The sequence below is a fragment of the Manis javanica genome, chromosome 15, assembly GCF_040802235.1.
Source record: "Manis javanica isolate MJ-LG chromosome 15, MJ_LKY, whole genome shotgun sequence".
NCBI classification, from domain to species: Eukaryota; Metazoa; Chordata; class Mammalia; order Pholidota; family Manidae; genus Manis; species Manis javanica.
Genome location: NC_133170.1, coordinates 82,734,137 through 82,761,537, shown reverse-complemented (window position 1 = coordinate 82,761,537; position 27,401 = coordinate 82,734,137). Strand labels below are relative to the sequence as shown.

General features: G+C 51.5%; 1 protein-coding gene across 4 annotated transcripts; it reads left to right on the top strand.

Moving 5' to 3' along the window:
* The first annotated feature begins 323 nt into the window (after positions 1-323).
* Positions 324-22,364, top strand: GAL3ST1 (galactose-3-O-sulfotransferase 1). Of its 4 annotated transcripts, XM_073222793.1 has the most exons (4): positions 1,178-1,316; positions 11,415-11,482; positions 20,040-20,179; positions 20,938-22,364. In XM_073222793.1, the coding sequence occupies exons 3-4, from the start codon at positions 20,049-20,051 to the stop codon at positions 22,079-22,081; spliced, it is 1,275 nt and encodes a 424-aa protein (XP_073078894.1). In that variant the 5' UTR covers positions 1,178-1,316; positions 11,415-11,482; positions 20,040-20,048; the 3' UTR covers positions 22,082-22,364. The 4 variants fall into 4 exon arrangements, with proteins under 4 accessions (XP_017515418.3, XP_036849552.2, XP_073078894.1 ...); XM_017659929.3 differs by lacking the exon at positions 11,415-11,482 and having other exon boundaries at positions 324-1,316; positions 20,938-22,363; XM_036993657.2 differs by lacking the exon at positions 11,415-11,482 and having other exon boundaries at positions 329-1,316; positions 20,941-22,363.
* The last annotated feature ends 5,037 nt before the right edge of the window (positions 22,365-27,401 follow it).

The window sequence follows — 27,401 nt, the reverse complement described above, 5'->3', positions numbered from 1 at the left end:
TGGCCCTGCCGTCTAAGTTTTTCAGGCCGTGACTGCAGGCCTAAGCTATGCAGGAGTACGGCAAGAGGTTGGGCAGGCTCTGGGGGAGCAGAAAACCCAGGGCCCCCGTCTCACTCAGCTAGGCTTTGTTGTGGGTATAGGAGAGGGCTGTGTTCTACCCGGGCGTGATCACGGTGGGTGGGGGGGGCTGGGTGGGAGACATGTTGCTTCCAGAGGCAGGGACAGGGTCAGGGCTTCTGGAGCCAAAGCCGGGCATCCAGGGCACAACTCGGGACTGCCTGGGTGCACGTGCATCCCTGGGCTGTGGTACGGGTGTCAGGACCAGGCTGGAGAACAGGCCCATCAGATATGGAAAAATCCCTGGCAACCATGCTGATGTGGAATTTTCCCCATTCCAGAGTCACCCAGTAATAGCGGGGGCAGTGGAGCTCTGACGGGACCCATGCCCCACTGGGTGGCCAGCTGGTTTTGCACTGCCCACAGGCCGAGCAGGAGCTGAGCATTCCCAGCTCCAAGCAGGTGTTAATTTCCATCCTTGGACCCCTGGCGTGAAGGAGGGAAGTCCCAGACTGGAGAAAGGCAGATGGTGGATGGGGCACCAGCATCATGATGGCACTGGGCTCAGCCCTGTTGGGTGCCCTGGAGAGGCAGGGTGAGCAGAGACCTCCAAGTGGCATGACCAGGTGGAGAACTGTCCCTTGCCTGAGCTTCCCTTAGGGATTCGCATCACCCCAACTCTATTTTGGACCCCCAAAATAGGTCCCCAGCTTGCACTGACTCTGGAGCAGGGCGCCATACCTCCTCTCATTGGATCCAGTCCAGAACCCCGAAGAAAAGTTAGACAACTAATCTAGCCACCACCTTTTCGCACAGCTGAGCTGCCCTCGCCACCACCACCACGCCACCCCGTTTCCCAGGCACCCTCGAATCCCCTCTGAGGCTGGGAACTCGGCTGAGCTGCAGGGTCCAGCGGCGGGACAATGGGACCGTTGGCGCTTCCGAGACAAACGGGCCTTGTTGGGCCGGCGGCGGGGGCGCGGCGTTGCGGCCGAGTGCGCTGAATGCGGCTTCTGTGCGTCCCCGGCGGGCGCGAAGGGGCCGGGAGGCTGGGGCCCGGACGCCCATTGGCCACGGCGCAGGGGGCTGGGCCAGGCTGGAGGGCGCACCTGGCCGGAGCGGGAGCGGCGGCGGTGGGAACATGGCCCGGGCTCGGTGGAGCGGGGGGCTCTGGCGGGTGCCCCCCGCCGCCTGGTAAGCGCCCAGGCGGCGCGGCCCGGGAAGGGACCAGCCGCGACAAACCCGAAGACCGGGACAAGGTATGTCCTGGGGGCCCAGCACCCGCCGTCATCTCGTGCTCTGCCTCAGTCTACCCCCGGGGATCCCGGCCCGTGCCGCCCCGTCCTTTAAGCTGGGACTGCCGGTCCGACCCGCCGCGCGGAGCGCTTTGGTAGTGTCCCTACTGCTCCAGGGGCTGAGGGGCCCCTGCTGGCAGACAGAGGCGGGCAGGCCGGGGCCAGGAAGAGGGCAGGTGGGTGCCCGCCGGCCGTTGGTTTCTCCTCCGCGGTCCTCATCTCTAGGGTTTTCCCCGCCCCTGGATACGGGATGGGCGGGGCTGGAGCTGGAAGTCCGTTACTGATGAGTCTCGGACAGCGCCGTCTGAGCCCTGGGGAAGGGAGGGCAGGAACCCACCTCCTTCCCGCAGCCCCCTGGAGGAGGTCCATCTGAGGAGGGGCTGGAGGCCAGGGCCAGGGAGGGATCCCCCTGCCTGGGGAAGGCCCCGGACTGTACCACAGAGGGGCAAGGCCGCCAAGGCGAGGCCTGTGGAGGGGGAGAAATTCTGGTACCCACGATGGGACCCAGAGGGAATCCCAACATTTCCTGTTTCTTGGACCCAGCAAGAGGGTCCAGCTTGGTCTGCACCCCCGGTACCAAGCCGGCACTTTGGAACCAACACAGAATGGTCTGTGGTCTCTTCCCAGTGGGGCCCTCCCCACAACCCACCTAAGCAAGACAGGTGATGGGCTCCCTTTGGCTGCAGTGAGCCACACCTGTGGGAGAGGTGGGGGGAAGGGGGCGGAGCCCGCAGGCCTGACACAGGAGCGCCTGGGTTGCCGAGGTGACAGGTGCCATGGAAATCCTCAGGACTGTCTGGCTGGGAAAATCCAACGTCTTCCTTTACCACGGGTTGGCGTGAGGCCCTGAGAGGGCAGACCTGGCCAGAGCGGCCCCTGTGTTGCTGCACTATACCTTGCCCTGCAAAGGAGGCATTGCTACTATGCCCATTATCCTGAAGGGGAAACTGAGGCTCAGAGAGATTCAGTGACTTGCCCAAGGGTTCAAAGATGACTGAGCTGACTCCAGATCATAGAAGGCTTGCCCTGGCCTGCATCTCAGGACCCCAGCCCTGCTCAAGACCTCTCTGCTCCTCCGGGGGTCCTAGCCCCTTGGATCTGCCCAGGCCACCCCAAACTCCCAGCTCAGGACCCCTCCCCCTTGCCCTCCTAGCTCCCAGCTCTGCCTGACACTCACAGGGTGGGCAGGCAGCTACCCTGGGAGCAGAGACAACGGAGCCCTGTTCCCAGCTGCCGCTTCAGGCTGCTTCATTCCCTGCTTTTCACTCAGGCAGAGCCCAGCCTGAAGGAAGCTCCCTGTGGACAAAGAAACCTGACTGCTTCCTGCACAGCCCCTTGTCCAATGGCATGAATCTGCTATTGGAGAGCATGGGTCTGATGTCCTCTTGTCACCCAGCAAGGGAAGAGTATGTCCCCTACAGTCCCTCGGGGCTCCAAGGGACTGAATGTGCCACCCGGAGAAAGAGGCAGCGATTCACCCGGGAGAGTGATGTAGGGCTGCTGGGATTCCAGGCATGGCAGTGCGCTGGAGGACAGCTTCTTACTTTGCTTTGTCTGGGTGAGGAATGTGGATAGTCCCTCTTAGGAGTCCTGTCCTGCCCCAGGCAGGAAGGACAGGCTGGAGCAGAGGTGCCGTGGGGTTCAGTGGGCCAGGGGCTGGAGGGATTCCCAGGTGAGGGGTGATGATTGGGAGGAAGTCGGGTCCCAGAAGATACCATCTTTCCCCCCTGCCACTTCCAGAGATGAGGCATGACTTGGGCACCTCCAGCTCTGATCCAGCACTGCCCTGATTTGCCACGGAACCTTAGGCAAGTCCTTCCTTATCTGTGCCTCAGTTTCCTCAGATGTGAAATCTGGGGGTTAGGGAATTTGGTCTGGAGCATGGGAAATGTGGGTGCTTAGATGAGGAGGGTGACTTTCAGGAGTCTGCACTGGTGGGTCCTGTTTCTCCTGCCAGATGACCTTAGAAGAGTCATGATACTAATCCCAGATGTGTGTAAAGAGCCCCATTTGATCTTCACAGTAAGCCCATGAGAGGATCTCAATATCCCCATTTTTTAGGAAACCGGAGGCTCAGAGAGGGTTAGTCACTTGCCCAAGATCACCTAGCTGGGAAGTGGTGGAGCCAGGATTCATAGCCAGCGCATCTCAGCCTCTCCACAAGCAGAGAGGCGCGTGAGTGGATCAGGGCATTGTGCACAGAAAGCTCTCAGCACCTTTGTAAAGCTCTATATTGTTACATATTTTTATGCAAACAAGTGCTTGGTTCGTTTTAAAAAACACTTCAGTCATGCTAGAAGGTACAGTGATAGTACCAATTGCCCCATACTCACCTCTGGTGTTCTCAGTAATTTTGGAGCCATTAAAGATGTGACTGATTTCTTGGTTAATGTGTTTTTCTCCACTCTGCAGTTAGAGCTACTTTGGGGAAATCAAATCTGCCATCAGGAGAGCTGGTAATTTTGCCTGGACGAGGCAGTGTAGCAGGAAGGGCTATGGGCTTGCTTCTAGTTCTGACTCAACCACTCAGCCTCTCCACCAGTTTCTGAACCCATTTTCCCACCTGTCACACAGGCTAGCAGGTGACACTGGCAGGGCCTGTCAAGGTCTCAGGTATGGTTGCCATTTGAAATGGTAGGAATAGGTCACTCTGCAAGATCAGAAAGTGCTTTCTGAATCATCAAAGGACATTCTCCATATCCAGCTGGCAGCCATTCCCCCAGCCAAGGGGGCAGTAGGAACACGAGTTGGCAGATTGGAGGTGGTCCTACAAGCCAGCGAGTTGGGGTCCAGCTGAAGTGCCCTCGGAGTGATCCTCCCCACCCCTACTCCAGCACCCAATTCCAGAGGGGCTCAGAGTGAGGAAGCTTCCAGATTCTTCCAAGTCACTGCCCCAGTGCTCCTGGATGGAAGGCCAACCTTTCCCATTTGTACCTTCAACTGGGCGTCCCCCACTTCCCAGCTTCTTCTCTGTTCCAGACCCCTCCTGCCTCTTCCCCACTTTAGGACACTGAGGTTCAGAGCGGTGGGCATACCTGCCATAGTAACACAGTGAGGTGGGGCATGGTTCAGATGAGCCACTTTCCCCTCCTCCTCCAGCCAGACTGGAGTTTTTCAGAATGGAAATATCTCTATTTTTTATTTAATATTTTTCCCAAAGAACTATAGACTCTGTAAAACAAAATTAAATATGTATATATGAATATATATGTGTATGTGTGTCCATACATATGCATATATATATCTTTTCACTTCATTATATTGGGGACATCATTTTAGTGAGTACATAATAGACCATGGGGTGAAATGTCACATATATTTTTTTTAACCAATCCTCTGTTGTTGGACATTTAGGTGATTTCTTTTTTCCTCCTTTTCTAAATAATACTGCAGTGAACATCTTTGTGCCCCATTTCAAATCTATTGTTAATTATCTTCTTTGAACAAATTCCCACAGGGGAATTGGTGGGTCTGAGGATGGGCACTTTTAGACCTAGTTACTGTCAAAGATACACTCTGAGCACTGTAAAAAGAGTCTTTTTGCTGCCCTCTTAAAGTCTCCTCCATTGTCCCCATGAGATTCCTTCCTGCTACAGGAAACAGCTTTAGGACGCCCTCACCCTCACCTTCTCTGCGAGAGCCCCGTCCCTCTGTCTGCATGGACGTCCATCAGTCAGGAAGTGGTTCATGGGGAGTAGTGGTTCTACAGAAAGTTTTGCAGCCAGTGGTTTTGGAGGTCCTTTATCTTCATTTCCTTGGGGGGCTTCTTCCCCTCCCTGCTCCCATAAGTACAGAGTTCTCCTTCCTCATCCTTTTCCTGATGACTCCATCTGCTCCTCTAGCCTCAGTTCCTACCTCTATGCCCATGGCCTCCAAGCTCTGTCCCCTCGAGCTCTCCCTCTGTGCTCCAGGTCGGGGTCCTACTGCTCTTTGCACTGTGTATGAGCACCCTACAGCCTCAGCATGTCCTGTACTACTGAAACTGACATTGCCCCCAGCCCTAATACTAGCTCCATCTTTGGCCAGCCAGTCAATCCAATGGATTCTTTTCTCCTTTCCTCCACACCCTGTCACCCACCAAGTGCTGTCCGTGCCATGGCCTACAGAGGGCTCCAGTCTCTCCAGCCTTCTCCTTGGTGCAGGTAATTTCATACCTGGACAGCTGTAACAACTACTGTTGAGGTCTGCCTGCTACTCCCATTCCTTTCCCACCTCCACAGTTCATTTTCTCTCCAGCAGCCTGATGGGAATCCCATCTCCTCACTCCTGTGCTGAAGACCCTCCCAGGGCTCCCCATTGCCCACAGAATCCAGGCCATATTCCTAAGGATGCTTCCTGAAGTCCTGTGTGTCCTGCCTACCCCTGCCCCCTTTCCAGCTGTGCCTCTAGTCTCCCTTGCCCACCCAGCCTCTGACATGCACAAAACAGGACACTCCAGCCAGGCTAGGCTGAACATTTGTTAGTTTCTCAATTGCCCTGGGCCTTTGCACGTGCTTTTCTCTATGCCTGGCTCATTCTAGGGTGCATTAGGTAATGCTAGCTGCTTTAACAGACAAGCCCCAAATTCCATGGCTTAACACAGTGGCAGTTTAGTTGTCATTTTCAAGAAATCCAATCCGTGTTTAGTGAGCCGTGATGCAGAGACCCAGGCTCCTCCCATCTCATGGCCCTAGCCACCTCCAGGTCTTCTGAGACTGCCCCATTCATCCAGCATGTGGGAGACCACAGAGAAGGTCCACCCACTTAACCTTATCAGTTATTCTGCTCACATTCTATCGGTCAGAATTTGGTCACATGAAGACACTGAACTAACTGCAAGGGGAGATGGGAAATGTAGTTTAGCCATATACCCAGGGACAAAAGGGAAATAACTGCTTTTGGAAATCAGAAAACACGCAATAGCTTCTGTTAACAGGTGTTCCCTACTCCAGGGCACCTCCCTGACCTCCCCCCTTCCCCACCCAGGCTGGATTAGGGTTTTCTCTGTGCTCCAGCATCCACGGCCACCATGCCCTCCATTAAAGTACCTGCAGCTTCTGCTCCTCTCTCTCACTGCAGGACTGTGAGCCCCAAGCCCCGTGGACCAGGCATCAGGAACCCCGGTGGTGGGTGTAGTTCAGGCACTCAGTAAATACCTATGGAGCAGATTAGTTTAAAACTCTGGTCACAAAAAGATGTGGACAATCTATTGAGAATTGGTGGTGGTGCGGGGGCGGGGGGTGGGGAGCAAAACCCAAAATGTGCTCCTCTGGAGAGAAGCAGCCCATCATCTATATGGATATCCAGACAGGAAAAGTGTGAGGAGGACCGTGCTAAAGCTTTAGGGGCGGTGACCTCTGGGGATGGAGCTCTTTTTATTGTCTTCTTTCCATTTTTCTGTAATTGTCTGAATTCTTTTCACTGAGCATGTACTGCTTTTATGATTTAGAAACATTTGTGTGTGGTGGGGATAACCAGCTAGAGGTGATGTCACTGATGTTCTGGGGACAGATCTCTCTACAGGGCTGGAATCTCAGGTTCTGCCATAGCGCCCCCTACAGTGCAAAGCTTCGCTTCATGTGGCTCTGTTACCCACCTTTCCATCCCACCCTCCGTCTCACCTCTTGCCCAAGAAAGAGCCTGAGCTCCACTCCTACCTGGATGGGGTTCTCAAGCCGTGTGACCCTGGACTGCTCACTCCCCACCTAAAAGCCTCCGCAACCTCCTGCATAAAGTAGGAGTGATAACAGGGCCATCCCTGTTATCGCGAGGATCACGGGGGGGTATGATTCACCGCAAGTCCTGAGCACGGGGCCGGAGACTGATCAAGAATCCATGCTCATAAACCTCTTACCTGCTGTGTGATGCCAGCTCTGCCCCAACTCACCCTCTAGATACATCTTCAAGCTAGCTCAGCCCAGAAAAGATAAAACACCTCCACTTTGTGCCCTGGAACCAATCCAGAACTCAGACATTGGGACTCTGGCCCTCCCTGGTGGCTGTTTAAGCTCTGGTATCCCATGGGTGTTTGGGGAGCTGTCCCAGGCTGTGCACAGCTTTAGGGGAAAGAGTGCTTGAAGCAAAGTGTCACATGCCCACTGCTTCCTGGGAGGTGCTGGCAGCTGCTGAGAAAGTGCTCAGTGTGGGATAAATGACTGTCACAATAATGGTTATTATTAATTGATGGTGATACTTGGTTCCCGAGAGCTCCATGCCTGTCCATGCCTGGGCCATGGTGGGACATCAGTACTGAATAAAGATGCAGGGGACTTTTCTGGCACCCTCTATCCACGGGCAAGGCTGAGAGAAGGCACACCTGAGCCCTGCTAAGAGATTCCAGTGCCTGGGCTGAGCCCAAGGGCCCCTGGGGTTTAGGGCCAAGGTCCCTAGAACCCCTGACTTGGGCCAAGTCCTTGGGAAGGATCAGCACCTCCCACTGGCCTCAATCTCTCTGGGCTGGTCCAGGGTGCCCTGTGCCACCATCCTTCTCACAGGGATGGAGGCGGACAGGCAGGGTCTCAGAGAGGTGAAATCTCAGACTCACCCAGCCCTAGGCAGGTGCTCTGCCTCCAGGAGGGCTTCCTGGCTGAGTTGCTCGCTGTCTGGGCTCTCCCAGGTTTTAGACAGTGTGGTCTCTGGCTGCATCTCAGCATCTTTAAGCCCTGAAGTTGGGCAAGTCCATGTTTGGTCGCTTTCTGACTTTGTCTGCCCTCTCCAAACTCTGTGAACTTGGACAGGTGAGCTCACCTCTCAAGAGCCTTGCTTGCTTGGCCTGGGCAGTGGGCTAACGGTGGTGCTGACGCACAGGACCTCTGAGAGGCTTAAATGAGGTGTACATCAAGGGGCAGTTAGTCTCCCCACTGCACTTGCCTCTTGGAACCTCCTGTGGCCTTTGAGCCTGTCCTGGGCTCTCTGCAGGGCTCTGCGGCTGCTGGTGTCCTTGGCCCAAGGACACCTGGGACCTTGCTGAGTCCTTGGATCTAGGAGTTGCCGGCTGCTGAGGTCCAGAGAGGGTCAGGGACCGCCCAGAGGGTACCCCTGGCAGAGGACCAGGGCAGCACCTGCAGGGTACAGGAGCATACCACCTGCTTTCCCCAGGGAGGGAACTCATGAATATTCATACCTGCTGGAGCGAGAGGGAGCCAGCGTACTGCTGGGTGTCACTGAAGCGTTCCTGTTTCCCAGTGACCGCAGAGGCAGCCTGGGAGTCAGATGTGGCTCGGGCAGGGAGAGGAAAGGGGGAGCCAGTCAAGGCTCAAGGTGAGTGTGTCTTGCTGGGCCAGGGGTCCGTACGAGGGGCCGGATACTGGGACTGAGGCCTGCCTGGTGGTGATGCTCTAGGCCAGGTTTACCATCCTGGGCTCAGTTTCCCTGTGTGCACGCTATGGGGGATGAATCTTGTTTCTTCTTCATTCCCTGGGGGGCCCAGCCAAATGGGAGGATTGCCTGGCCTGGCCTAGAGCCAGCTATTAGCACAAATGGAGGGTAATATGGCCAGGGTAACCCAGAAGGGCAGGAACAGATGGGGTAGGCTAGGGACAAGGATGTATCTGCCCTGAGTGCCTGGAACTTTAGACAGAGGAAGGAGGCCCAGTTTCTAGTCCTGTCTCTGCTGCTGCTGTGCTCTGTGACCTCTCTGCCCTCTCTGAGCCTCAGCCTCCCTGCCTGCTGCCTTCCAAACTGGAGACTGTAAGGCTCTGGCCTTAGACTCAGACTGTCCTCAGTACCCCATGGCCTTCACCTGGAGCCATCAGCTGCCTGCAAACCTCCATCACGGGCCAGTGGGCACATACCTTGAGGGGGCTAGCTATGACTGGGACCCTGGGAGGGTAATAACAATGGTGACAACAACAAGGGTGTCAGTCCCTGCTCTTTGTCAGCCCTGTTTGGGGCACTTTCCTGATCCACGCAGCACCCTGTGATGGAGGGAGAGTTGGTGTCATCATTTTGGAGGAGAAATTGAGGCCCAGAAAGGGGCCTAACCCTGCCTAGGTCACACAGCAAGGCAGCAGCAGAGCTGGGATTCAAACCCAGAAGCCTGGTCTGGAGGTGCTGGCTCTCACATATGTGAGTCACATATGGGTTTATCAGCCCTGGTCACATTCTGCCCTGAGGTTCATGGTGGATGGGGGGTGTCATTCATCAGACATTCACCAGGTGCCAGGCTCCAAGAGCTCAGGAATGAATTACCATCAGGCTTGTCGTTAGCTGGGCACGGTGGGGACCCCTCCTCCCATATGCCTGGACTTGTGAACTGGGACTGGGCCCTGGGCAACGGTCATAATAATAGTTAACATGTATTGATCTTCATCTATTTACATGCATTTCTTTATTCCAGTCTCACAGCCTTATGACTGGTTTCTCCCTCACTGGGCTCCTAGCTGCCAGCCGGTCCCTCTCTGGGCTTTGGTCTACCCAGGGGCTCTGCCCGGGATCGCTAAGGGCCCTGTGTGTCCTGATTTCACTGTTGTGTGTCCATTGCTCACATGAGGAAACAGAGGCTTGAAGAGGGTGGACAATATGCCCAAGTTCACAGATGCCAGGCAGGAAGGGAACTGCCAGCCTTGGATGCCTTATGCTGCCAACACAGGAGGGACCAGCCCCCAGGGAGCCCCTGCTTCCCCACCTTCATCCTGGCTGCCCTGGCACCGTCCGCAGAGGCCAGACCCTGCTGTGCCTCTGGGACAGAGCCCCACAGCCACACCTTGGCCTTCTGCGATAGAACTCCCAGCTGCACACACCCTCCTTCCCCAGGGCTTTGGGCTGGGCCCAGGACACGCCAGGCAGGGACTGCCATGGACGGAGCGGGAAGCTGCATGCTGGACCCTGACAAACCTGGGCTTGAATCCCAGCTCTGCTCCCTGCCTTGCTGAGTGACCCTGAACAAATAGCATCACCTCCCGGAGCCTTGGTTTCCCCTCTGTAAAGTGGGCGATGGTGACAGTGGGGTATGCCTCCAGGGATAGCTGAGCAGAGTCAGTGAGATGTTCTGGAGAAGCAACTGCCCAGGCCCTAGGTCATAACAGAGACTCAAAGGTGAAACCAGAGGGTAGGACAACCCAGGGCCTGGCACGGTTTGAAAAAGCCAGAGTGGAAGAATGAACAACTGAATGAGTGGAGCAGTAATGGGAGCCCTGGGGGCACCGTCCTGGTGAGATGGGCAGAACTTGATTGGTGGTGCTGGGGTGCTGGTCTGCCCCCTGCTGCCTGCCTTCCATCCCAGAGCCTCTGCCTTTAACCTCCCAGATTCCAGAAAGTGCCCTGGTAAGTGGGGCTACTGGAGCAGGGGTGGGTCCTGGGGATTTCTGGAGGGCAGCAATACTAACCCGTCTCCATTTTAGAGTCAGAGAAACCAAGGCCCAGGCCCCACTCAGGCTTTGGGCCCGAGTCTGAGGCTTGGCCTGGCCCAGGGCCTTGCGCACTTTCTGTTGGGCCCCCAGGGAACAAGAGGCTGATGAGGGCACTTGAGGTATGCGGCAGGGTTTTGCTTGGTTGGAGGCACCCAGTGGCCAGTCCTTGTTCAGGGGGCCCACCCTGAGGGTGACAGAGGCCCAGAACAGCTCCCTGGGGCTCAGGAGGGAAGCAGTTAAGACTCTTTAGGTGGTGACTATGTACTAGTCACTTTGAACTGCACCATCTCAGGTAGAGCCAGCAAAGGAGGTACTAGCTGCTCCATTTCACAGACAAGAGACTGAGGCTCCAAGGGGTTCCTGTGATCGAAAACCTGGACCTTCCAGATCCTGAGGTCGGCACCTCCCCTTCTGGAGCTGCTCCTTGACTGGACCACGGCTATCCAGCTTACCCCATCTCGAAGTCTTTATGACCTATTATTTAAATATATTAAATATTTTTTATTGCCTTTACCTGATTAAAAATGTAATATATGCTTCTTCAAAACAATGTAACCATTAGAAAAATATATTCCCTTATGTATGCCCCTCCCCAAGCTCTGCAGAGGATACCACTGTTAAAATTCAGAATATTGGGAGATTCAAGATGGTGGCTTGAGAGGTGGGACAGAGAACTCCTCCCAAAACCACAGATAGTGTGAAAATATAGTTAATACAACTGATCCTAAAACAGCACCAAGAAAGAAGGCTGCACCAGACTGCACACAGACCTCACGAACGGAGCAGACCTCACAAAACAGGGTAACGTACGAAAGCCTTGATCCAGCGGGACCCAGGCCCTTCCCCCACCCCAGCTCACCAGCGGGAGGAAGAGAAACGAGCGGGGGAGGGGGTGGAAGCCCGGGACTGCTGAACACCCGGCCCTGGAGGTCTGCTTTGGGAGCAGAAGCCTACATTGTGTGGGGCTCTGGAAGATGGGGAGCTGGGACAGGCAGAGTGCTTGAGAGACAGGTTCTGGCCATTTGTGGGGGACGGGATCCACACCCAGCCCCTCTGGGACAAGGGGAAGGCAGGTGGTCTGACAGGCTCCCTGGCAGCAAGAGGGCTGCTGAAGGGGTGGGGTTTGCATGGTGCTTGGGCGGGAGGAGGGACGGGGGACAAGGTTGTCTGGGCACACTCTGCCCAGCAGATTGGGAACTTTGGGGATCTTTAGGTGCTCCATCCCCCTGGCTGGCTACTCAGCTCCGAGGTCCCCCACTGTGATACACAGCCTGCCGAGGCTTCCTCCAGGCCTGATGGCACTGGCTCGCAACTGGCAGTCACTGCTCTGGTGCCAGGCCAGCCAGAGGAAGGCCCCACTTACAACAGCTAGAAATGCCAAGCACAGAGGCTTACACCTGTGTACTCAGCCCACTGGCTCTGACACTGGACACAGGCAGGGCAGACAGGAATCAGGACACAGATCTTTCCTCCCCCCAGGCACTAGCTCTGCTCCCCTACAACCCCCAACCTCACTGTAGGGGCTGAGAAGCTCCAGAGACTAGAGCTTCTGGGCACTAGTGGGCACCACACAGAAATATGAAACGTCAAAAGAACATGGTTCAGACCAAAATCTCACAGACCCCAGATAAAGGGCCAAATGAAACAGAACTCACCAATCTTCCTGAAAGAGAGTTCAAAATAAAAATCATAAACATGCTTATGGAGGTACAGAAAAATATTCAAGAACTAAGGAACGAATTTAAGATGGAGATTCAATCATTAAGAAATTCCATATCTGAAATGAAACATACAATGGAGGGATTTAAAAGCAGATTAGATGTAGTAGAACAGACAGTAAATGGAATAGAAATTAGAGAAGAGGAATACAAAGAAGCTGAGACACAGAGAGAATAAAGAATCTCTAAGAATGAAAGAATATTGATATAACTGTGTGACAAATCCAAACAGAACAATATTCATGTAATAGGGGTACCAGAAGAAGAACAAGAGAGAAAAAGGGATAGAAAGTGTCATTGAGAAGGTAATTGCTGAAAACTTCCCCAATCTGGGGAAGGAGATAGTCTCTTAAGCCATTGAGATGCACAGATCTCCCAACAAAAGGGACCCAAGGAAGGCAACATCAAGACATATAATAATTAAAATCACAAAGATCAAGGATAAAGACAGACTTTTAAAAGCAGCTAGAGAGAGAAAAAAGATCACATACAAAGGAAAACCCATCAGGCTATCATCAGATTTCTCAACAGAGATCTTACAGGCCAGAAGGGAGTGGCATGATAATATTTAATGCAATGAAACAGAAGGGCCTCGAACCAAGAATAGTCTACCCAGCAAGGTTATCATTTAAATTTGAAGGAGGAATTAAACAATTTTCAGATAAGCAAAAGCTGAGAGAATTTATCTCCCACAAACCACCTCCACAGTGCATTTTGGAGGGACTGCTATAGATGGAAGTATTCCTAAGACTAAATAGATGTCACCCAAGGGATAGACAAAGAGTACAGAATATGATTCATAACATACAAAGAATGGAGGAGGAAGAAAAAGGAGGAAAAAAAAAGAATCTTTAGGTTATGTCTGTAATAGCATATGAAGTGAGTTAAATAAGACTGTTAGATAGTAAGGGAATTACCCTTGAACCTTTGGTAGCCACAAATCTAAAGCCTGCAATGGCAATAAGTACATACCTATTGATAATCACCCTAAATGTAAATAGTCTGAATGCACCTATCTAAAGACATAGAGTCACTGAATGAATAAAAAAAACAAGACCCTTCTATATGCTGCCTATAAGAGACTCACTTCAAACCCAAAGACATACACAGACTGAAAGTAAAGGGATGGAAAAAGATATTTCTTGCAACTAATATGGAGGAAAAAAGCAGGAGTTGCAGTACTTGTATCAGACAAAATAGACTTCAAAACAAAGAAAGTCACAAGAGACAAAGAAGGTCATTACATAATGATAAAGGGGTCAGTCCAACAAGAAGGTAGAATTATTATAAATATCTATGTACCCAACACAGGGTCACCTACATATGTGAAACAAATACTAACAGAATTAAAGGGGGAAATAGAATGCAATGCATTCATTTTTTTGGAGACTTCAACACACCACTCACTCCAAAGGACAGATCAACCAGACAGAAAATAAATAAAGAGACAGAGGCACTGAACAACATATTAGAATAGATGGACCTAACAGACATCTACAGAACACCCCATCCAAAACCAACAGGATATACATTCTTCTCAAGTGCACATGGATCATTTTCAAGAATAGATCATATACTGGACCACAAAAAGAGCCTCAGTAAATTCAAAAAGATTGAAATTGTATCAACCAGCTTCTCAGATCACAAAGGTATGAAACTAGAAATAAATCACTCAAAGAAAATGAAAAAGCCCCCAAACACATGGAGGCTTAATAACATGCTCCTAAATAATCGATGGATCAATGACCAAATAAAAACAGAGATCAAGCAATATACAGAGACAAATTACAACAATAATTCAACACTGCAAAATCTGTGGGATGCAGTGAAGGCTGTGCTAAGAGGGAAATATATTACAATACAGGCCTACCTCAGTAAAGAAGAACAATCCCCAATGAACTGTCCAAACTCACAATTAATGAAAGTATAAAAGGAAGAACAAATGAGGCCCAAAGTTGGTAGAAGGAGGGACATAATAAAGGTTAAAGCAGAAATAAATAAAATTGAGAAGAATAAAACAATAGAATCAATGAAAGCAGGAGCTGCTTCTTCAAGAAAATAAACAAAATAGATAAATCCCTTATCAAGAAAAAAAGAGTCTACACACATAAACAGAATCAGAAATGAGAAAGGAAAAATCACTACAGACACCACAGAAACACAAAGAATTATGAGAGAATACTATGAAAAATTATTTGCTAACAAACTGGATAACCTAGAAGAAATGTACAACTTTCTAGAAAAATACAACCTTCCAAGGCTGACCCAGGAAGAAACAGAAAATCTGAATAGACCAATCAGCAAAGAAATTGAATTGGTAATTTAAAAAATTACCTAAGAACAAAACACCTGCACCATATGGTGTCACTGCTGAATTTTATGATACATTTAGTGAAGAACTAATACCCATCCTCCTTAAAGTTTTCCAAAAAGTGAAAGAGGAGGGAATACTTCCAAACTCATTCTACGAGACCAACATCACTGTAATACCAAAACCAGGCAAAGACACCACAAAAAAAGAAAATTACAGACCAATATCCCAATGAACATAGATGCAAAAATACTCAACAATATATTAGCAAACTGAATTCAAAAATACATCAAAAAGATTACACATCATGATCAAGTGGGATGCATCCCAGGGATGCAAGGATGCTACAACATTTGAAAATCCATCAACATCATCCACTAAATCAACAAAAAGGACAAAAACCACATGATCATCTCCATAGATGCTGAAAAAGCATTTGACAAAATTCAACATCCATTCATGATAAAAACTCTCAACAAAATGGGTATAGAGGGCAAGTACCTCAACATAATAAAGGCCATATATGACAAACCCACAGCCAACATTATACTTAACAGCAAGAAGCTGAAAGCTTCTCCTTTAAGATCAGGAACAAGACAAGGATGCCCACTCTCCCCACTTCTATTCAACATAGTTCTGCAGGTCCTAGCCACAGCAATCAGACAACACAAAGAAATAAAAGGCATCCAGATTGGTAAGGAAGAAGGTAAACTATCCCTGTTTGCAGATGACATGATATTGTACATTAAAAACCCTAAGAATTCACTCCAAAACTACTAGATCTAATATCTGAATTCAGTAAAGTTGCGGGATACAAAATTAGTACACAGAAATCTGTTGCATTTCTATACACTAACAGTGAACTAGCAGAAAGAGAAATCAGGAAAACAATTCCATTCACAATTGCATCAAAAAGAATAAACTACCTAGGAACAAACCTAACCAAGGAAGTGAAAAACCTATACTCTGAAAACTACAAGACACTCATGAGAGAAATTAAAGAAGATAGCAATAAATGGAAACACATTCTGTGCTCATGGATAGGAAGAATTAATATTATCAAAATGGCCATCCTGCCTAAAGCAATCTACAGATTCAATGCAATCCCTATCAAAATACCAACAGCATTCTTCAACAAACTACAGCAAATAGTTCTAAAATTCATATGGAATGACAAAAGACCCTGAATAGCCAAAGCAATCCTGAGAAGGAAGAATAAAGCAGGGGGAATTACGCTCTCTGACTTCAAGCTCTACTACAAAGCCACAATAATCAAGACAATTTGGTACTGGCACAAGAACAGACTCATAGAACAATGGAACAGACTAGAGAGCCCTGATATAAACCCAACCCTATATGGTCAATTAATATATGATAAAGGAACCATGGATATACAATGTGAAAATGACAGCCTCTTCAACAGCTGGTGTTGGCAAAACTGGACAGCTACATGTGAGAGAATGAAACTGGATCATTGTCTAACCCCATACACAAAAGTAAACTCAAAATGGATCAAATACTCGAATGTAAGTCATGAAACCATAAAACTCTTTGAAAAAAGCATAGGCAAAAATCTCTTGGATATAAAAATGAGCCACTTCTTCATGAATATATCTCCCCAGCCAAGGGAAACAAAAGCAAAAATGAACAAGTGGGACTACATCAAACTAAAAAAACCTTCTGTACAGCAAAGGACACCATCAATAGAACAAAAAGACATCCTACAGTATGGGAGAATATATTCATAAATGACATATGTGATAAGGGGTTAACATCCAAATTATATAAAGAGCTCACTCACCTCAACAAACAAAAAGCAAATAAGCCAATTAAAAAATGGGCAGAGTAGCTGAAAAGAAACTTCTCCAAAGAAGAAATCAGATGGCCACCAGGCACCTGAAAAGATGCTCCATCTCACTAATCATCAGGGAAATGCAAATTAAAACCACAATGAGATATCACCTCACACCAGTTAGGATGGCCAACATCCAAAAGACAAACAACAAATGTTGGCAAGGATGTGGAGAAAGGGGAACCCTCCTACACTGCTGGTGGGAATGTAAATTAGTTCAACCATTGTGGAAAGCAGTATGGAGGTTCCTCAAAAAACTCAAAATAGAAATACCATTTGACCCAGGAATCCCACTCCTAGGAATTTACCCTAAGAATACAGCAGCCTAGTTTGAAAAAGACATATATGCACCCCTATGTTTATCGCAGCACTATTTACAATAGCCATGAAATGGAAACAACCCAGTGTCCATCAATAGATGAATAGATAAAGAAGATGTGGCACATATACACAATGGAATATTACTCAGCCATAAGAATAAAACAAATCCTTCCATTTGCAACAACATCGCTAAGACAAGTACCGAATGATTTCACTCATCTGTGGAGTATAAGAACAAAGCAAAAACTGAAGGAACAAAACACCAGCAGACTCACAAATGGACTAAGAGTTATCAAAGGGAAAGGAACTGGGGAAGATGGGTGGGAAGGGAGGAATAAGGGGGGAAAGGGGGTATTACAATTAGCATACATAATGTAGTGGGGAGAGGGGTGCACGGGAAAGGCAGTATAACACAGAGAAGACAAGTAGTGACTCTATAGCATCTTACTATGCTGATGGACAGTGACTGTAATGGGGTATGTGGTGGGGACTTGATGATCGGGGGAGTCTAGTAACTGTAATATTGCTCATGTAATTGTACATTAAAATAGCAAAAAAAAAAAAATTTAGAATATTGCCCTCAATTGATTCTTTCTGGGCCTACATGTATATTTACCTGTATACATATACGGATTTGGAGGCATAGTGTTCTGGAACTTTCTTCTTTCATGTAGATCATGGTGTGTTTTTGAGCCAGGCCAGTTATTTTTTTTAGTGGTACAGGTGACTCCATTAGGACAGGCCTTGGTTTGTGGAGTCCCCTTGCTGATGGACACTGAAGTTGTTTGTATTTCTCTATTTCTGACCAAGCTGCCATGAATATGCTGGCATGTGTGACTTTGCCCAAGTGTTTCTGTAGAATAGTTGAAATTTGGAGAGCTTGTACCTTCCTCCTTTGATAGAACTGCCCTCTGGAAACACTCCCACTTTCTTGTCACCCCGACCCTGTCCTCTTTGCCCACCTAAGAGTGAACCAGGATATGTCATTATGACAGAGGCCAGATTCCCTCTCGTATAGTTTCTTCCTCTGCATATTGCTTCTTATGTCCTTTCCCATGAGGAGAAATTTCTAGATGATGAGCAGAGGACTCAGGGACTGGTGCTGGCTGGTGGGAATGGGTTTGTGGGTGCCATGAGTAACTTTTCCAGGGAGAAGTATGTGAAGTCCTGTTCTAGGCGAGCTATTTGGACTGTGCTCCCAGGGATAGTGGTCATGCATGTGGTCACGGGGTAGCACACATGACCTTTCGTGGCCTCAGGGACCCAGCGCCCCGGTGAAGCATGTGTTGGAACGCGAGTGGAAAGTTTTATGCCTTGACCTTGCAGTTAAGGAGAAATGGGCCCCAGTTCTCTCCTGGACCCCCATCCCTCACTGTGAACTGTCCCCATTACAGCTTATACCTCAGTCCCCTGTGATAGGGTTGCCACAGTTAGACCAAAAACTCCCCAAAACCAGAAACAAATATCCAGGACATCCAGTTAAGTTTGATTTTCAGTTAAACATTGAATAATTTTTAGTATAGGTGCAATGGTTTGTTCTTTTCCTACGTATATGTATAACAATAACAATATTACACACATGAGTAATAGTATAATCTCATTCGGGTTCTCGGCCCCAATTCTAATGTGTGTAAATATGTGGAAGGGGGTCTTCCCACACAAACTAACCCCAACCAAGCAAGTTTCGAAAACCAGCAGGTGTTAGAGAACTCAACCCAATTCTGACGCTGTCTGCCTGGAGGCAGCACCAGGTTTCCCAGGTGAAGGGCTCCGTCCTACCGGACTGCCCCCCACACCCCACTCCGGGCGCCAGCCGCAAGCCCCAGGCACTTACCTGTGCTTCTGACCTACCAGCTACAGGGTGGAGGTTCCCACAACCTCCTCCTTGGGTTCGAGTCATTTGCTAGAATGGCTCACACAACTCAGGAAAACACATTTAACCAGTTTAGTAAAGGATACAAGTTAATAGACAGATGAAGGGAGACATAGGGCAAAGTCCCAAATAAAGGAGCTTCTGTCCTCGCGGAGCTTGGGGCCTGGGTGGGTGGCGCGTGGAGGCGTTCTGGTTCCCCAAGCAAAGCAGCTCTTTCCGACCAAGAAGCAGGACCCAACCAACCGAGCAGGGCAGAGAGCAGCAAGCTCTTCTGAGGCCTTCTTGGGAGGGCTTCACTGCCTGGTCGTGATTGACTAAATTACTGACTGCTGGCTGATTCAGCCTCCAGCCCCTGCCCTTGGAGGTGGGGTCCAAAAGCCTCATTAACATGACAAAACACCGTGTCACCTTTAAGACTCAGTCTGCAGTGTTTTCAGGAACTGTGGATGAAGGAAGACCAGATATACTTGGGAAATGTGTATTTGGTCATATGTATGACCAAATATGTATTTCTTATGACTCCTTATATCACAAGAGGTATATCCCGTGGAATATTGGGGATATACTTATAGTAAACATCTTTATCCACCATCGTCTCAAATTGAGATTCCCCTGGGTTAAGGCTGCACGCTGGCAGTCAGAGAGGAGGTGGGCGTGTGAGCAGAGGCCTGGCTGTCGGGGGGACCAGAGCCCTCTCCTTCCTCACTCGGAGCCTAGGTCTCCCCATTTGCCTTCCCAATAAACCACAGGGCCAGTGAAGGCAGATGGGGAGCCTCGGACCCTCGCCCGGCAGCTGGGAAGGGTGGCCCAAGGGGCGGGAGGTACTGACTGGGCCTTCTGGAACGTAAAGGATTCAGGCTCCTCCCTGCCCAGGCCTGGAGGGGGGCTCTGGGAGAGGGGCTTCTTTTCCTTCTAGGAAAATGATTTTGTTTACGAAGCCCAAAAAGGTATTAAAAGTAAACTAATGAACACCCATGGGCCCATCCTGCCACTCAGCTAAAAATTAAAACTGAACCAGGCAGTAGAACCTTCTCGCTGCCCTACTCCCCAACCTCTCCCTGTGTTGGCTTTGCCCACCTCTCTGACTGCAGCCCTGTTGCTGTGTCCCCCAGTGTGTTTGTCTCTCTGTCCCTCTCTGCACCTTGCTGGGGGGGCCACAGAGCTGATAAAGGCAGGTCCCAATCTCAAAGGTTGCCCCTTAACCCAGCCAGGCCGGGGGCAGCAGTGGGGGCGCCCTGAGGCTGGTCTCCTGCCACTTGCTCTGCCCTGTGTCCCCACCACAGGTGTCTGAGATGCCGCTGCTGCACAGGAAGCGCTGGGAGTCCATGGCCAAGGGGCTGGTGCTGGGAGCGCTCTTCACAAGCTTCCTGCTGCTGCTGTATTCCTATGCCGTCCCCCCACTGCATGCTGCTCTGGGCTCCACGTGAGTGACCCTCCTGGGTGACTGACGGGTGGAGGTGGGGGAGAGGGGGCACCCTGCACCCTGCTGCTCCGGGCAGAACCCACTGTGTCACCCTGGGCCTCAGTGTCCTTATCTGTGAATTGGGCACAACAACAGAGCCTGCCTCCTGGAGCATGAGAATCAAGTAATGCCATCGGTGCACAGGGTCCGATTATCATCATCTGAGGCTCCAGTGGAGCAGGGAGGTGGGGGCGACTTGTCCAGGAGCACTCAGCCCACTCTCTGGGTTCAAACTGGGGTCTGTCTGCTTCCCAGCCTGGCTTCTGATCATGAGGCTGTCCCACCTCCTCACTGGGCTGCTCAGCCCAGGCCTGGAATAGCTTGTGCCCTTAGTTGGTGGTATTAAACTGAACTAGAGGAAGTTACAGATCATTGACCATTTCTGGTCAGAAGTTGACCATTTGGGGCAGACAGAATTTCATGTGGCCCAACCTAATGCTGATGCATGATAAATGGAGGATGCCGTGGCCATGAATGAGACAGGCACTTCACTCTGGCTTCACACCAACACCATGAACAGGGCCTCTTATTTCCCCTGTTTCATAGATGAGGGACGTGAGGCCCAGGTGAACAAACCACTGGCCCAGGCACTGTAACCTGGATGCAAGCCCATCTGGTCCTCTGACCCAGGTCCCTGCCACCACCATCCCCAGGGCCCCAGGGGTCTGAGTCCTGCAGGCCCGCAGCCCCTGAGGGTCCCCCCACCATTTCATCCTCAGCAGGACCCCAGAGGGCACAGCATCCTGCTCCCCAGCACCGGCCAAGCCAGCTGCGGCAACCACAGCCAATGGCTCGGTGGGAGGGTGCCAGCCGCGGCGCGACATCGTGTTCATGAAGACGCACAAGACGGCCAGCAGCACGTTGCTCAACATCCTGTTCCGCTTCGGCCAGAAGCACGGGCTCAAGTTCGCCTTCCCCAATGGCCGCAACGACTTCCACTACCCGGCCTTCTTCACCCGCAGCCTGGTGCAGGACTACCGGCCTGGGGCCTGCTTCAACATCATCTGCAACCACATGCGCTTCCACTACGACGAGGTTCGAGGCCTGGTGCCGCCCAATGCCACCTTCATCACTGTGCTCCGCGACCCCGCCCGCCTCTTCGAGTCCTCCTTCCACTACTTCGGGTCGGTGGTGCCCTTCACGTGGAAGCTCTCCAGCCACGACAAGCTGGCCGAGTTCCTGCAGGATCCTGACCGCTACTACGACCCCAACGGCTACAACGCCCACTACCTCCACAACCTGCTCTTCTTCGACCTGGGCTATGACAGTAGCCTGGACCCTGGCAACCCGCAGGTGCAGGAGCACATCCTGGAGGTGGAGCGCCGCTTCCACCTGGTGCTCCTCCAGGAGTACTTCGACGAGTCCCTGGTGCTGCTCAAGGACCTACTGTGCTGGGAGCTGGAGGATGTGCTCTACTTCAAGCTCAATGCCCGCCGCACCTCGGCCGTGCCACGCCTCTCAGGTGAGCTGTACCAGCGCGCCACGACCTGGAACGTGCTGGATGCCCGCCTCTACCACCACTTCAATGCCAGCTTCTGGCGCAAGGTGGAGGCGTTTGGCCAGGAGCGCATGGTCCGCGAGGTGGCTGCCCTGCGTCATGCCAACGAGCGCATGCGGCACATCTGCATTGACGGGGGCCAGGCTGTGGATGCCACGGCCATCCAGGACTCAGCCATGCAGCCCTGGCAGCCGCTGGGCACCAAGTCCATCCTGGGCTACAACCTCAAGAAGAGAATCGGGCGGAGGCATGCACAGCTTTGCCGCCGCATGCTCACGCCCGAGATCCAGTACCTGATGGACCTCGGTGCCAACCTGTGGATCACCAAGCTCTGGAAGCTCCTTCGGGACTTTCTGCAGTGGTGACATCCTGCCTGCCCGGTGGCACCCGCTGCCTGCTTGCAGGCTGAGAAGCAGCTGGGCAGGGGCCCGCTGGCCTCCCCTGCACCCCTCTTGGTGCCACCCCAACCCCTGGAGTGAGGGGGGGATGCTGTGGGGGTACAGCCAGGCAGGACTGGGCCCACAACACACAGGGCCTGAGATCAGTATTTGACTATAGTTTTTTTAAGTTAAATCCCCTTCCCTCCAAAAAAGAATGTTCTATTTCCTGCCTCCCTTCAGAAGTAAAGGAGTTTGATGTGTTTTTGTTAATCAGCCTCAGTGGTGCTGACTGGTGGGGCCCTGGTGGGGGGTGACTGGTGGGAATTGGGGGATGCCAAGAGAGCACGGTGGGTGCCTGTGTGAGTGTATCTGAGGGCTGGCAGGGTTTGGGGTGCACCCATCATGCGCTGAAACCCTGTGTGGTTGAAGCACTCCTGTGAACTACCAAGACCTGGAAGCTGTGTGTGTGTGTGTGTGTGTGAGAGAGAGAGAGACAGGGAGCAGGGGAGCACTTGGTGAAGCACTGAGCAGCAGGCCCCCAGCCCAGATAAGGGCTCCTTGTGCAATCTCATTAATCCTCACGATGACCCTTTGAGGTACGCACAATTACTGTCCCATATTAACAGATGTGGGGATTAACCGTCTGAGTGTGGAGGGGGTTTGCCTGAGGTCACGTCACATCACAGGACATATCAGACCCAGAACTGAACCATCTCCCCGGGACCCCAAAATCCTTCCATCTCCAGTGCCCATTCACCCCACCGCTGCCTGCCAACTCTCCCCCACTGACCACCCGGGCTGCCTCACCATCCGCTTATGCTCCACCCCTACCCAGGCCCCAGGTTTTCCCCTTCTACCCTGGGATTCAGTTTAATCCAAAAATTATTTGATATTCATCAGATCTCTGTTGTGCCCCCCAGCCCTGAGCTAGCCCCAAGCACACAGCAGTCAGCAAGGTGGCCCGGGCCCTCCTGGGGCTCTTGTCCCGAGAGGAAGAGGGCAGCCAAGCAACCAAGACACGTCAGATCGACCAACCAGGGTGGGGCTGCATCAGCCCTAGTTGCCTGCTTCCCTCAGCTTCCTCAGCAGACAGGGCCCTTTCCACCACCCAGGACTCTGGGGTCTCTAACCAGGAGCCAGACACCAGACGCAAAAGGCAGAAACCACAGCCAACTCACTCATTTTTGGAGACCTGTTTGCACCAGGCTCCAAGCAGAGAGATCACATGCCTCATCCAATATCTACAACATCCCAGCTTTATAGACCAAAGCTCAGAGAGGTTAAGTGACCTACCCACAGTCACACAGCAATCAGTGCCAAGGCTACAATTTAAAGCCAGATCAGTCTGCTTTTATCCTTTCCCTGGACTTGAGTCAATCTTCCTAGTGGGAGTGAACTTCTGGCCCAAGCAGGGTGGGAAGGAATTAGGGGGACCAACAGTCTCAGTTTCCTGGGACTGTCCCCATTTTAGCACTGAATGTTCCCACATCCCAGGAAACTCCTAGTCCCGGATAACGAGGACAGTGTGTAAGCCTAGAGAGGTTTGACCCCACCAGCCCCCTGGGATCCTTTCCTGCGCCACCATAATATTCTTCGCAGGAAGAAAAAAGCACACCTTTGAAGATTTTCTTTAATTCATGTGGAAAAAAAATAAGCAAAAATAAACAACTGACAGTAGAACATGTTATCAACTACAAATTCATGAGGTAATTTCCTCTCCTTTTTTTAAAGATAGATGTGGCTTAGTGCAAATATGATAACACCCTAGGCTTGTAGACCCCTCGGACCCCTAAGGGCCTAGAAATGCAATAATATTGTATATTGCTACATTATTTATTATTGTTAATATTGTCCTTTCTAGGCCCTTAGGAATCCAAGGAGAACAAATCTGGCAGGTAGTAGTTGCCAATAATATAATTTGCCTCATTAGCATTAACTGCCTGGTTTAAAAGCATTATAGTTATTAACTTTTTATTAACATAATTAATGGTTTAATAATAAGCAGTTGCCAGGTACTGTGCTCAGCCTTTTGCCACATGGGAATGTGCCCGATTCCCTTTGCTTCCCCAGGAGGCGACCCAGACACAGAATGGCTGGGCAACCAGCCCAGGGGCACCCAGCCAGGCAGTCACAGAGACAGGATGCAAATCCAGGCCAGTCGGACACCAAGGCTCATACTCACGGCCTCCAGACCCTCCATGCCATTCAAGTTGGACCCCTCGGCCTCAGAGCTGAGGTCTCTTTCAGGGCTTGAAAATGTTTGGTCTTCAAGGGTCTCTGCTGCCTGTTAGCCTGCAGGAGCCAGACCACTCTTGCTAAACTTGGGCAGCAGAGGGGGCCATGGTGCCCGATCTGGTCTCGGCTGGTCATACTCCTGGCTGGTCCGGGGGCTGGTGGCACCCTTGGTGACCAGGCATCTGTAGGCCTGACCTATGAAAGCCAGGGCGGGATTCACGGCTGCCGCATGCAAGAAGTTCAGCGGAACCACCTGTTCCTCTTTGTTACGGGTTGAATTGTATTGCCTGAAAAGATAAGTTGAAGTCCTAACCCCCAGTGACCTATGACTGACCTTATTTGGAAATAGGGCCTTTGTATGTTTAATCAAGTCAATATGAGGTCACTAGGGTGGTCCCTCCCTGATCCGATATGGCTGGTGTCCTTAAAGGAAGTGGAAGTGCCACGTGAAGACGCACACACATGTGAAGAAAGGCGGAGATTGGCACGGTGCTGCTACAAGCCCAGGAATGCCGAGGGTTGATAGCCACCTCCAGAAGCTAAGAAGAGGCAATGAAGGGTTCCACCCAGAGTTTCAGAGGGAACGTGGCACTGTTGATACCTTATTTCAGACTTTGAGCCTACAGAACTGTGAAATAATAAATTTCTGTTGTTTTAAGCCAGCCAGTTTGTGGAACTTTGTTACAGCAGCCTCAGGCCACTAACACACTCTCCACACCTTCCCCTGCCCCAGGAGAGACCTCTGCTCCTCACGTCCCTTCCTCAGGCTCACTCCTACAGGCTGCTCTCCCCTGCAGTCAGAGGCCTTCCTCTGCTTTGAACCCTCCATGTCCCTCTTGCCCTTGGGGAGGGGCCGGGAGGCTGCTCTGTGGCTTCACACATGCTCTTCCCTCCACCCTAAGGCCCCTTTCCCTTTGCAGGCTTAACATGGCTGTGTGTTTTCAAAACAAACTCTGCCGCCTCCTCTGAGCATCCTTCCCTGCCAGCCCAGCCCCCAAGCTAGCTTAGGGCCTCTGGGCTCCCCCATCTCAGCTCTGCTCACCCAGGGCCGGACTCCGGATTTGCTTGTCTGTAAGGCTCTGACAGGGGCTCCTCCAGGAAAGGGACCAGGTCTCATTGGCGCAACTGACCTCCAGGGCCCAGGCTGGTGGTGCTTGGCACAGTCAGTTCTTTTTTTTTTGTCCCACCACTTTACTTTTTTTAATTGAAATACAGTTGGTATACAATATTTTACTGGTTTCAGGTGTACAGCAGAGTGATTTGACAATTAAATACATCACTAAATATGCACCATGATAAGTGTAGTTGCCATCTGTCAATGTCAATGTACAAAGTTATTACAATATTATTGACTCTATTCCCCATGCTGTGAGTCTATCCTTGTGACTAATTTATTTTTTAATTGGAAGTTTGTCTTTCTCCCCTCCACTTATTTCACCCATGCCCCCACCTCCTTCCTCTCGGGCAACCCCCAGTCTGCTCTCTGTGTCCATGAGTCTGTTTCTGTTTTGTTTGTTCGTTTGTTTTTTAGATTCCATACAGATGTGAAATTATATGGTATTTGCCTTTCTTGGTCTGACTTACACAGTCGGTTCTTGAAAAATGTTGCAAGAGGAAAGAAAGGAAATAGGGAGACAGGAAGAAGGAAGGAAGAGACCTGGGAAGGAAAAGAGGGAGAGAGGAAGGGAGGGGGGGAATGGGAGGGTGAAATAGGGCAGGAGGGAGAGAGAGAGAGACCTCTACCCCTGAGGGCCCCCAGAGCAGGCCTGCCCCGTCGGCCAGGCCCCCTGTGTCTGGGAAGGGTCGTAGGCCAACAGACACACGTGCGGGGGTGAGTTCGCTAGGTGAGAGCCCACGTGGTGCTGGGATGGGACTTGGGCCGGGTAAGCTGTGACAGGGGTGGCTGGAGGCAGGGAGCCCGGGGATGTCTGCTCTGGGGTGGGGGCAGGCCCGGGGCAGGGTGGGAACGCCCAGGGGCCCTGGAGAGCGGTGGAGACTCCTTCCGGCTTCTCTGCCCCTGCCAGCGCATCTTTGGTCAGCTCTTACTGAGCACCTACATGCACAAGGTGCCGCAGTGGGTGCTGGGGCGGGAATGCACAAAGATGAAGCAGGCCCTCAGGGAGCCCCAGGGCGACCCCACAAGGGGCAGATAGGATGATAGTGGGGTGTAGGATTTCAGAGAGGGAGAGTCAGTCACCAACAAATAAAACAAATCACAAAAGACCTTGCAGAAGAGGAGGCACTTGAAATAGGCTTGGAGGAGGTGGGGATTGGATGTAGGGTATTGCAGGGAAGGGCATTCCAGAAAGAGGGAAGAGAGTAAGAAAAAGCGGGTCAGGACCAGAGAGGCCAGGGGCTGGAATAAGGAGGAGAGCAGGTGAAATGAGCCCAGGAAGGAGCTTGTGCTCCAGACCAAGGGGTTCGTAGCTTCTGAGGATGGCGAGGAGGCTTTGGAGAAGACGGGATATACTCAGAAGCGGGCTTCAAGAAGGTGGGGCAGAGGTGCTGGGGGTGGGCAACCAGGGGCTGGACAGGGGCCAGGGAAGGAGCAAGGGACAGTGGCCTGCGTTTGCCCCTTCTGTCTAAAGCTGTAGCCGGTGGGTCTATGGGGTGCTGGGGAGGCAGATTCACTCGTTACCCCTGTGCAAGGCTAAGGGGAGACCATCACTGGGCCCAGCGAGTCCACCAGGCATGCTCTACCTGCTGCCAGGTGCACTGGACGTGTGTCCTGAGTAAGAGCCAAGTTCAAAACAGGCCTGTCACTCGGCTGCTGAATGGCCTTGGGCCATCCGCTCCCTCCTCCTGGCCCTGTCAGATGGGGAGGAACAGTCCCGGGGCTCCCAGAGCACGTGAAGCCCTCGGCCTAGAACCTGCACAAAGCCCGACACGTGGTCCCAGATTAGAGTCGAAGCTGCCGATGCCCTGCCTATAGCCCCTCGAACTCACCACTTCCGGGGGCCTTTCTCCAGCCTCCAGAGCCACCCGCACAGCAGGCCTGGGAGCCCCCGGAGCAGCTCTCAACCAAGGGCTGGGTGGGCTGATGTATAAATGCCCACACCCCTGGGCGGGA

Bases quoted from the DNA above. Each gene is read 5' to 3' on its own strand.
- GAL3ST1 (XM_017659929.3), top strand. From the start codon at position 1,062: ATGCGGCTTCTGTGCGTCCCCGGCGGGCGCGAAGGGGCCGGGAGGCTG. The intron at 1,317-20,039 runs GTATGTCCTGGG...TCCCCACCACAG, and splicing joins AACCCGAAGACCGGGACAAG to GTGTCTGAGATGCCGCTGCT. The intron at 20,180-20,937 runs GTGAGTGACCCT...TTTCATCCTCAG, and splicing joins CATGCTGCTCTGGGCTCCAC to CAGGACCCCAGAGGGCACAG.